The sequence below is a fragment of the Atractosteus spatula genome, chromosome 9, assembly GCF_055471065.1.
Source record: "Atractosteus spatula isolate fAtrSpa1 chromosome 9, fAtrSpa1.hap1, whole genome shotgun sequence".
In the NCBI taxonomy this organism is placed as follows: Eukaryota; Metazoa; Chordata; class Actinopteri; order Semionotiformes; family Lepisosteidae; genus Atractosteus; species Atractosteus spatula.
In genome coordinates, this window is record NC_142714.1 from 37,090,632 (window position 1) to 37,102,679 (window position 12,048).

At 37.2% G+C, this 12,048-nt stretch overlaps 1 protein-coding gene across 1 annotated transcript in view; it reads right to left on the reverse strand.

The window, feature by feature from the left end:
• Window positions 1-500: 500 nt before the first annotated feature.
• f8 (coagulation factor VIII, procoagulant component) overlaps window positions 501-12,048 on the reverse strand; it is a 29,212-nt gene continuing 17,664 nt past the window's right edge. The window contains exons 15-25 of the mRNA XM_088925303.1: window positions 10,702-10,923; window positions 10,007-10,235; window positions 8,376-8,558; window positions 8,033-8,149; window positions 7,715-7,786; window positions 7,224-7,309; window positions 6,738-6,893; window positions 5,751-5,895; window positions 5,226-5,374; window positions 3,160-3,342; window positions 501-1,315 (exon numbers count right to left, since the gene is read on the reverse strand). Coding sequence (XP_088781429.1) covers window positions 1,166-1,315; window positions 3,160-3,342; window positions 5,226-5,374; window positions 5,751-5,895; window positions 6,738-6,893; window positions 7,224-7,309; window positions 7,715-7,786; window positions 8,033-8,149; window positions 8,376-8,558; window positions 10,007-10,235; window positions 10,702-10,923 — 1,692 coding nt within the window. The 3' untranslated portion in view covers window positions 501-1,165. The remainder of the gene's footprint in view (window positions 1,316-3,159; window positions 3,343-5,225; window positions 5,375-5,750; window positions 5,896-6,737; window positions 6,894-7,223; window positions 7,310-7,714; window positions 7,787-8,032; window positions 8,150-8,375; window positions 8,559-10,006; window positions 10,236-10,701; window positions 10,924-12,048) is intronic.

The window sequence follows — 12,048 nt, forward strand, 5'->3', positions numbered from 1 at the left end:
TTGTCAGAAAAATACTTGATTAGCTTTGTTAAGAAGAAATAGAAAAAGACAGTCTTAACATAATACTGACACAAAGCTATAGTTTTTGCAGTAGTTTTTGTATCATGCAGAATTTGCATAATAGATTTCCAGTTTGTGACATCAGCAGTTTGATTTGTGACATCATTTACTTTGGAATGCAATAAACATACTGTATCCTGTGGCCAGTTGCATTAGCCACTTCCCGTATTTATCTGCTGTAAGCTTCTCAATTTAATCTCTCTTTAGCACCTGAAAGCATGCAATTAAACTTTTTAATTAATTATGTACAATTATTATCATTAATAATATGTAGTGAAGCTATAGCATCTACTGGTTTCAAATTCATTTAAATTCCCTGCATACTGTACATATGCTTTGTTTAAGCTGGTGATACTACACAGGATAAACCTGTAGATCTAAATGTAGTTTTATTTTATTAGTACTTATCCCCCTATGAAATAAAGATTAGAAGCAATGCATTTTTAGTTTTTCATTTACTGAGTGCAGCAGGTTATAAAATATGTACTTAATACAGCCAAACTAGTAAAAATGCTCAAATATTCCCCCCTATATGAACAAAACCTAAAACCATTTTAAGAAGAAGGAAAGAAATTACAAAGGATCCAATAGCCAAAGAACATGTTTGTGTCACTTGTTTACATATTGCTGCTCATACAGCAAAAAGCATCTGGGAGTTTGGCTAAAAATGTTCTTCTGAGTATATTGTTTATAAATTAAATAAAATATGAAAAACAGAAACCTGTTCTTCAGCCCGTCTTTTATCAAATACAACATTCAGCTTAATGAACAAATACTAGGAGATCAAAATGGAAAACAAACAAACAAACACATTATTGAATTAAAGCATTGTGAAAATAAACACATACACAAATATATCAATATATGGGCAACATTTTCCTTGAAGTAAACCTTTGTAACTTTGCAACTAATGTTTTGTCATAGAAAATTATATTTTTGGAGGTTTTAGCTTTCTTTTTGTGAAGAACAAGAATATTATTTGTTTCTTCCATTATAACATTGATCTGACAGATCTGAGCAGTACTGTGTTAAGTTATAAAGATTGTACACTAGATAGTATGCAGCTTCAAAAAACATGTTTTCATTGTTGTAGTAAATGAAAAAGTCACTGTTGTGTGTCACATCCCAGGAACTCCACTCTTAAGGCAATATCATTATACCAGCCTTTAGGATGAATCCTTATGTATCTGGTAAACAATGGGGGATCGAAAGTGTTCAGGACTTGATCTTGGTTTTTGGTATTCCCTTGGAACACCTAGACAAAAAAAAACAGAAAGAAGCACACAATATTATATCACTCGGCAGCTACTCTGATTACAAATTTCACCCCTTTAAATATAAAATATAGGACACAGATCTCTGACATAATCCTGTGTCAAATGTACATTAGGCAAAAATTACTTTCCTCAAGTTCATTCAATTCTTACATTTACAATGTTTGTATTACCATTAGAACACTGAATCTACATTTCACAATCATTCAAAACTCCCCAAACCAAACAATTCTTATCCCTTCCAAGCAGAATATAACATTATAGAATTAAAATGGCATTTTTTAAAAAAAATAAATATGCACTGCTTCCTGAGAATCAGCCTCTAGGATCTGATTGGTGAAGATTTGTTAATTCCAAGATTAGATTCCCTGAGTTTACCTATAATCCAATTATACATTGCTTTATTTGTGTTTTTTTGTTACAGGAAAGACATAGTTTGACAAATGGAACTGTTTTTACGAGAAAGACTGTCATTGTTTCCTAGTGATAAACGTGACTGGTAACTGTTTTTCTTTCTCCATTTATGGTGCTGATAAAAAAGCATATCTACAGACATGAGATGTCTGATTCAAATCGTGAAAAGGAAACAGCCCATTCCAACACAATTCAAAATGATGGAAAAGGCAGCAGGAGAACTATCTTGCAATTAGCAAGATTTTTTTAACATGCTCTATGTTGTTTTAATTGATATCACACAGGCTAAAAATTGCAAGTGTCAAAGCAAATCCCAGCACTGTGATATGATTGGTGCAGAGTTAATCTTTGCCAAATTGCATATGTATTTGAGTCTTATACCACTGGAGGTGTCATGAGTATCACTGGAATTGTGAGGAATAGAAATTCGATTTAGTAATCGAGTAGACACAGAGAAACAGACACTGCACTCTTCTAAACAGAATAGACAGCAGGTTGCATTATCTGTATGGATTATATACTTTATAATTACATTAATGTAAATGTTTTATTTATTCAAATTAGTTTTTTATTTACATGAATGTTGTCTACAGGCTAACGGACTCCAGAACACAGAGTTATGAAAAAAGTACAAAGATATAATAAATGAAGCAGGATAGTTTACATTATAACCTGTATTCTGTTTTTCAGTTACACTGTTCTGGTTGCAATTACTAGTGCTACTACTCAAATGTCTGGGATTTATTTAGGCAGTATAGCTTAGGCTTTCTAAATCAATAGTTCTTTCCCACAGGCTTATGTTTAATGTACATATGAAATAAATAAAAAGCACAAAAAAACAGAAATTCAATTCAAGTTGCCAGATGTTGAAATCCGGGGAATAGTTCTGAAAAGCAACTATTTAGAAAAGACAACTATTTGTTTTTCTAACAAAAACAAATTGATGAAACCTATCTGATGGGGTAGTAGCAGCCTAGTTAATTTAATAATTACTGTACATACAGTATATGGGGCCGGAGCGATGGCACTGTGGCTAAGGATCTGCTGGCGGGTTGCCAGTTCAAATCCCACGGCCAGGCAGAGGAATCCTACTCCGTTGGGCCCCTGAGCAAGGCCTTTAACCCCACCTGCTCCAGGGGCGCTGTACAATGGCTGACCCTGCGCTCTGACCCCAAGCTTCTCTCCCTGTCGGTGTGTCTCATAAAGAGAGCAAGCTAGGGTATGTGAAAAGATGAATTTCTAATGCAAGAAATTGTATATGGCTAATAAAGTGATCTTATCTTATATGTTATTGTATAAGTTACACACCTTCGTGGATATATACAAATATCTCATATAAGGGGATGTTATACATGTATGTATATATATAAAACACCTGTAGTAGAAGAAGCTAAGCACTGGATAACAACACCTTTTCTTTTGAGCTCATGTCTTCCTGAACAGCCGACCAGGCTGCCCCATCCAAACTGATTGAAATCGTGAACTCCGTCACCATCATGTGGCTTAAAAAAGATTTGGCCCCCTGGGTGATGATTCCTGTGATCTTCTTCATCTCAGCAAAGTCCACCTGCAGCCACTCGTGTGGGTTATTGGCCTGTTTCAAAGACATATTCTGTGTTACTGAAACAACTGGAACAGTATACTCTGTGTTCCTGTAAGTAAACAAATGATCACAGAGATATCTGATGGACATCAGCCATCAAAGGAGTAAGGGCCACATGGCTTCCTGCTGTTTGTAAGCTAAAAAGCTAGGATGTGATTTTTTAAATTAAAGGGCTCCTGGGCATTATATCAGACCACTTGAAATACAAACTAACCACTGTTTCTTTATATGCAATGACACAATGATTCTGTATGTAATGATATCTAGTACTGCTTGTTTGCTTTATTGCTATCTATAGCTCAGTTTTGAATGTATAGTATTTTGTTCATATAGCACATCCTATGTTCAATGATTCAATTCAATTCAGTGATTAGGAATACTATTCCTAATACTACACCTGTAAATAATAACACAGAGCACTAAGCGGTTCACTAAGCGAGCGTTTTAGATTTTATTCGTCCATCCATTTTCTAACCACTACATCCCAGTCGGGGTGGTGGGAGAGCAGGAGCCTATCCCAGCAAGCAGTGCGTGCAAAGCAGAATACAACCTGGAAGGGACGCCAGTCCTTCGCAGGGCACACACAGACAGAAGCACACACACACACCAGGGCCACGTTTTCTAGAAGCCAGCATACCTACCAGTATGTCTGTGGACTGTGGGAATAAACCAGAGCACCCGACAAAAACCCCCATGAACATGGGGAGCACATACTCCACGAAGACAGCACTCACACCAGGGCACATTTGTACAGAAGTCAATTAACCTACCAGTATGAGTTTGGATTTGTCCTCGGTAACAGGGCAGTTGGATGTGGAGTGTCAGATAATGGGGTTAAGCCGCCAGAGGGCGGTGGTGAGACACTCCAGATACAGGCAGAAATGATTAAATAAGCAAGACGATATGAGGAGATTGGTGTCGTCTGCATGTGAAGCCAGTGTTCTCTATTTAAGGGTTTAGTGAGCGGACAGTCCTGGTTGGCTAAGGGGAGCTAGACCCTCACTGTTAGGTGTGGCAGCAAGACAAAAAGATCAAACTGGTTCCAGCAGCAGCTCTGGAGGGGAATGAGAAATTGTATCACTTGATAAGTATATCACTATAATGAGAGATTATATCTCTCTGAGGGAGAGAGAGAACAGGGCTGTCTGAGTCAAATATCTCTATCTGGTATCTTCTCGGGATTAAGTGAGCCAGCCAGTGGTGTTTCAGGGAAAACTCAATCTCACGGTGAGAAATTATTTAGTAGCGAAAGGCTCCATGGTTATGGAGGGAGTAGTCTAGGAGCAGGGAATCTCCTAAACAAAATGGTTAATCAGAAGAGGGAAGTCTCTCACAGAGCAGCAGCTCTCTGGAAAGAAGGAAGACAGGTAGGGCTGACTGGCCTCAATGAGATTGACCAGGTGAGGTATTCCACTGGTACAAATTTTTAAGAGTTAAGGGAGGCATGGAGTAATGGCCATATTTAGGATAAAAATGGTTAAATACAGCAATATTGGTTTGGGAGCTGCCTTATTAAGGTAAACACAGGGGTTAGTTGCAGATTCCCCATGCTTGGCTACCATCCAAGGGAAACTCCAAGTCAGAAACTGAACCCAGAACTTCAGCACTGCGAGGCAGTAATGATAACCAGTGTGTTACCAGCTGAAATAGTTGGGATTTGGTTTCCAATGATCAGTACTCGTTAAACTACCCACTAAGGGTAAGTCAGGGAGTAAGCCAGAAGTGGACGAACAGGAGTCAATTTTGTTTTGCCAAGTAGCTCTTTTGGCCAGCAACACACATGCAGATCTGACAGAGGAAAGAGCAGCTGGCAGTGTATTGTGAAGAAAAGACGAATCAGCCGAGATGGTAATAAAAACAAAGAAATATAGTACCTTAGGTCTCCAAGCATTGACTCTTGCATTTAAATTCAAACGAGCCAAAGAAGGCTTCCAAGATGAAAATGTAGCATCTAAAAATGACGAAGCAGTGATTTGATTTGCAGGAATCAGGCCTTTCTCCATCCCCAAGGGCAATGAACAGCCTAATGAAGTAAAAAAAAGACATGTTGTCCACCTCTAAGCAGTAGAAAGCAGACCAATACAACAACAACACTGCATTTAAAGGAAAAAAACAAATATGAATTATCCTTTTAATTAGTGACAAAATTTCATTTCACTCACAAAATGGGACCTAAAATCGGCAGTAGATTACCAAGAACAGAACTCCCTAATTTCAGAAATGCAAATATATTTAGAAATTAAAATAGAGTGAAAAGTTTATTGGCCACCATGACACACTTGAACCTGAGGCAGCAAGTAGATAAGTATGTTGTCCTTTCAACTCAAGAAGCAATTACAGCTTTAAGTAAATATTCTTTACAACTCTTCCATCTTTGCAGAGTTATTTTCAGGTCTTACTGTTCAGGTCACAGCCAATTAATTCCATGCGAAGTGTGGGACGCTTCTGAAAGTTCACAGGATGCAGTTTGATAAAGCGGCCTATTATAGGAGGGGAAAAATAGTTCTCCTTTATACTTGAGGAATCAAAATTTCCTCCAAATATCTGAAAGAAGCACACAAAAATGAGGAATTATAAAAAAGGAGGGAGTTTGACAGTTGCATACTTGATGTTTCTTGTTATGCTTTAAAAGGCTACTGACCTCTTTATCTTTAACCTATTTCTGTTATTTTTTTGGACTCACAAAGAGGAATTCACAGTTCACATGCTGCACATGCATAGAGAGTTAGTTCTGAGAGCGTTAAAATGCCGTGTACACCATTTTGTGTTCTGAGTGTGATATCACGGAAGAAGGCAAACCCTGCTTCACATGCAGTCTCTACACATTTCTATATTTCTATATGACTGAAAACTGAGCACTCAAATGTGATAAAGTGAGGAAATGGCAAAATAAATTAACACTAACAAGGAAATGGTGTTCATTAAAAAGTGTTCATTGCTATTCATTGAAAAATCACTGCCTGTGATTTAAGAAGCATGTGTCACATTTATGTGTTTGTTTCACTTACGTACACTTTCTTTCTTTAATATGCACATTATATGCTTTTAGTCGAGACTAGGTTATAAGCACCAGAAACTGCAGTTTATCTTTACCAATGAAAGGATTTTTTTAAAACATTAAAGAACAGCTTCCAATTAAAAGGATAAATATAAATATACAGTATACTGTATACCATAAATACAAGAGTGCAATAAAAAAACTAAATGTACATTACATAAGACACATGCCACCTAAAACATACTTAATTTACCAATTATTTTAGAACAATAACTAAATGTGGAAGTATGAGCACATTTATATACCTCTTCAAAATTTGAATCTGGGCCTGTTCCTTCACAGAATGTCATGCATGAACTGTGTGTACATTGCCTTTTGGAAAATTCACCTGTTCTGAAATTGTGCTGTTCCCTTTGTAGGTTTTCCACACTTCACCATCCAAGCTGTGAGATATGACAAACTGAGAAATGAAACTCTCTGAGAAACGTTGTCTTGCACCCTGGGTTCTGATTCCATGTATTATTGTTGGTTTCAAGAGGTCAACCTAAAATGACAGTAATAAATTTAAACATTCGATTTGCATAATCTGGGCTTTTCCATCATGCTAGAGCCTGTTTCAGTAGCCAGATCACTTGAATAGTAGAGACTCCATATTCTAAGGTGATGAATTTCTTTCCTTTCTACTAATCATTTTCATTCTGATGCTTGCTGTTGTTTCTTATACTGCTTGAAAGAAACTAAAGTTAAATATTGTAATTATGTTTGCTTCAAGGTTTCTGTTAGAAAAAAAAAGTCTGATGAATTGGCATAGCTTTATTTTTCTTTATTTGTCATACTGATTTTAAAGAAGATCTTCTCTCTTTTACTGCTTTACCTGAATCCATGACGTCTTGTCCACTCCACTCCAAGCATTAACTGAGCCAGACAATTCCAGTCTCGCCAACCTGGGCTTCCAATCATCTGTAAGAACAGAAATGAAAGGCACTTACAAAAATTTAAGAGGCTAATTATTGTGTAAGATCTCATAGTCTGTAAGCCTTCAAATTAAGTAATTTCATATTACTTAAGATTTAGGGAAAAATCTTAAGACAAATCTAGGGAAAATGTCCACAAAACACAACTTGTTCTGCAAAACAACTTTTTGGAATGTGCACTTCATTCTGTTGAAAGATTTGTATGCTTGCCACATAACTATTGCTGCATTATATGTCCTTTACAAAAAGTCAAAATATGAATGACTTTATATGAAAAACCCACCGGAAAAATCAAGAGGAGCTTCCTGCTTTCTTAAGGTGTGTTCCAGAACACTGATGCACATCCTTTCTCTGTGTTTATCTCCCCTGTGACCTGAGCAACTACCCTTACCATAATTCCCAGAGGAGATGATCTGAGAGTCAGTTATCCTCCCGGTCTGCATCCCCAGAGGTTGGGCACATCCTGAAGCGAGACACCTTCAGGTAAACCTTGGAAGAAACTGCCTCAACAACAGTATATTTTGTCTTACAAAGCCATTTTAAAAATCCAATTACAAATACAATTGCCCTGCAGATGGAATTTAAAGCAAAATACAATCTCTCTTCAGCCAACTCTGTCAAAATACTAAGATTATCCCCTTTCTTAATTTATTACCCTTATTTCACAGGAATGTGGAAACACGTGGGAGTTATAGTAAAGATTACATACTTGGATTGTAGACGAGGACCTTTGCTCTCATTCCTGACAGCTGGTATTCACCAATCATGCATTCTACCAGCCAGGTTCCCACCATTGCTGGCCTCATTTCGACTGTTCCAAAGACACCTGGGAAGAAAAAGGCATTCTGAGATAAAACATGAGTTGAGTCTTACTCTGGTTCCCAATCCATACTTATACACAAATGGAATGAATGAAACATTTGCTGTAAGTAGTAGAAGTTCAATAACATAAAAAAAGATGCAGAATATTAAATTGAATCACAATCGTGATTAATTTATATATTTCCATTCTTACTTAAATGTACTTCTATTTTTTGTGAAAGTGTCCTCACCAGGATATAGGGTGTAGACTCCCATCCTGTGTTCTTGGTCAGTTCGTTCTGTGAAGGGGTTCCCGTGAAAGTGTACAGCATGAACTTCACCACTGCTGCCCATGTTAAGCAGATGCCAACGGACAGGGTGATACTGTGCCACTACGAGGCCTGGGAGAGTCTCTGCAACATACCCATTGATCGCTGAGGGAAGAGGATTGGATTGACAGATTGGATTTGGTCAGTGAAGATCAGACAAAAATTCCACCCCCTTAAACCATTATATTTCTGTGCATGATTAATATTTACACAAAGGGTAATTATTTTTAGATTAAACTGAAAGCACAAAAGAGTGCTTGGTTCTAGTCAATGCCTTATTGACACATGAAAGGTATTTTCTACAGCCTTTATATCTGAAAACAGGAGCCACCTGTTGGTTGAGGGAATCTGGAATAAGTTGCTCAGCCATGTTGTCAAAGTTCATACTATTCTTTTCTCAGGAAATGTCTGGATGAGATCCTCAGATCAATTAGCAACTAGTAACCAAAAGAGTTACATTGCCCGTTGTTGTTTTGCACATTGCCTGTTGTCTCTGTCTTTCTTTTCTTATACAATTGTTTTTTGTACTACTTACTGTCTAAGAGCTAGCTAAATAGCATTTGGTTATACCATATACCTGTGCATGAGTATAATGACAATAAACTTGAACTTGATATGGGCCAAATAACCTCTCATTTACAAACTTCATATTAATGATGTAATTAATAATTTACCAAAGGCTAATAAGAACCTAGTCAACATTCATAGAGGGATTGTCCGGTGTTCAGTGCCAGTATGCTGTTCATGCCTAACATTCTTTAGAGGCATTTCCTATTCTAAAAGATAAGCTAAAATACTTTAACTTAGACATATATTCAACTAACTGCAACAGACTCCACATTTAAACTGATGGCACCAGGTGTCTGATCACATAAAAACTAACAATGACATTACTGGGCAGTGCAGGAGGCTTTACTGAAGATCTGCAAGTCTTTACTGCAAAAAAACAACAACCTAGCAGCCTGCTACTTAACAAAAAAAAATCACCAGCTATTACTCTAAGCCCTTCATATTCCTAAACATACCAATAATTAACCCCATGTAAGAATGTAGAATTAAACACCACCAATGATAAAACATGAACTAATTACAACCCTGTGTGTCTATGTAATAAAGGACACGAGTCTTTGGCTGCCTCTAGCAGGTCGGCAGGTCAGTTGTACTCATCCAAATAAGTAATAAAAGACTTTGGAATTAAGGTAATAAATATTTCCTATATTGATCACTCTTGATCGATTACTTCCTTTGATTTCCATATTTTAAAGCTGTAATATACAAATGACTTGTATAGAACAGTACCAGTTAACTAAGCCTGAATGAAACCTTACAATAAGAATGTTGTTTTATTTTTCCTCATGTAAATTGAATCTACTAATGTAAATAAAAAATGTAGGAATACATTTTCCTACATTGGTGGAAACTGGTGAAAAACATCGTTTCTTTTTAAAAATCTGACACAAAAACCTTCCGATATAAAACTGCCTTCTGCATTGAGAACCATTCATCCCGCTGAAATGAGGTTTTTACTGTAATGACTGTAACTATCGTCTTACCAGAAAATGTGTTGGTCTTTTGAAAAAGGGGATCGTTTCTTTTAGCCTTGCAGGGTGGCAAACAGAACTTCTCGATGTTCTCATCCATGTACCAGCTCTTGGTTTCATCGAACACAGTGAAGAGAAGGGTGAACTCCTGAATACCTAGTTGACGCTCATAAACCCTGCTGAGGGTATTGGGTTTGCAGATCAACAGAGGACCAATCAGGCCAGAGTTGATATCCTTCTCCTGTCACACAAAAATACACAAGTATATGGGTGTCAGAAAACCAACTCCAAAACCAACAAGATCCTTCAAATCAACTTTAGAGCTTTATGGTCGTCCAATTCAGGGTTTGGGATGGGGGGCAGCTGGAGCTTTTACTGTACATTGTGAAGTTTCCAAAGTTTCCAAAGAGTCAAAAGTTTTATCATTAATCATATTTTCTATTCCAGATTATTTTTATTTTGTCTTCAGAAAATTGAGCCTAGTGTTTTATAAATGTGGTAAAATAAAAAAAAAGCATAAAGCTTCAAAGGCTAATGGAAAGCAAAACAATTATTCCCATTTTGACATTTCTGAAGAAGGCTCCCCTAGAACATATGTAATTTTGGCCAGAAAATCTTGAACAACTTCTTTCAATGTTTAGGACATCATGGTTTCCATGGTCTAGCCATGTTCTTCGATACTTGGAAAAAGCCGTAAACAAACCTACCATATCGAGGTTGGAGTAATATGCCCAGGCTTTGCAGTCAAACTCCTTTGCAGAAGGACCCTGTGTCCTGGTGACTTTCCAGCTGTATGTTTGTATCTCATTCGGCTGCACAGCCTCTTCATTGTCTCCTCCAGCCTTCCCATGAAGCTCATTTTGCATTTTATCGTAAACACCATGAAGATGGAAAGAATAGGGTCTGGAAGCCAGATTCTTAAACGTGACCTTAAAAAAACAATATATAAATATATATGAAACTTCATGCTGGTAAATGCAAAGGTGTGTATACATGCTATACACTGAAGCCCTACAGTATATTGCTGGAACTGAATCCCATAGAAATGTTGTGTGTTGGCTTTATTGGTTGCTGCTGCAGCAAGGAAGTCAAGTTCAATAGATGAACATAAAGTACAGCTTTGATGAATGTGAAAAGACCCACATGACCTATGTGTTTGATCAGTGCTTATGCTTTCATAAAAGTCAGTAAGAATAATAATAACAGTAAGTTGTCTTAAAATTTATTTTAAGGAAATCAATTGTGTAATTGCTTATGTAGGGCCAACGTTACAGAGGGGTGACAGCCCAAGGTCTATAACCAGGGGGGCACAGAGTTCAAGAGGGTGTGTATCCAACCTTCTATTATCAGAAAGCCTCTTACTCCAAGTTAGAGTAGAGGCAACCTGGAGACTATCCTGGAAGCATAGGACTACACCCTGGACACAAACACACAGAAGGACAATATAGAGACATCAGTTAACCAAGCCAGCACATCTATGGATGGAAATTGGAGCACCAGGTAAACAAAGAGAGAGGATGTAGACTCCGCAGAGAAGGTGCCCTGGTTCGTGTTCGAAAAGAGGGGCAATTAATGAAAAACAAATCTTGGGAAGAGGTGAAGAACGCCAGTCCATCTCTGATAATTTGGCTTTACATCAAATAATCAGCCGGTAAACAGGAATGCAAAGAATAAATAGGTCTGGAGTAGAAACATCCTGTTTAGGAGATACAGGCAGTCCTCTATTTAAATGCACAGATGCTGAAAGATGCCATGTAACTGAAAAATGAGAAAATTCTAAACTCATTTCCCATAAGAATGCATGTTAATAGAGCGTATGTATTAAGGTTTCACTCTCAACTGGAGAGTTAAAATCCCCCCAAAATTAGACATTTTTAAACATGTCAAATGTTTATATATTTGTAGTTTTTAGACACATAAATGCGAGTTAATGTTTACCAATTTCATGTAAAATGTGAAAGGAAAATTGCTGTTAGTGGTGGGTAGTGCACAGTGTGGAAAATGCATGAGTCATGTTCCCATAGACGCAACTGAGCTGCAGTAAATTTTGTTCC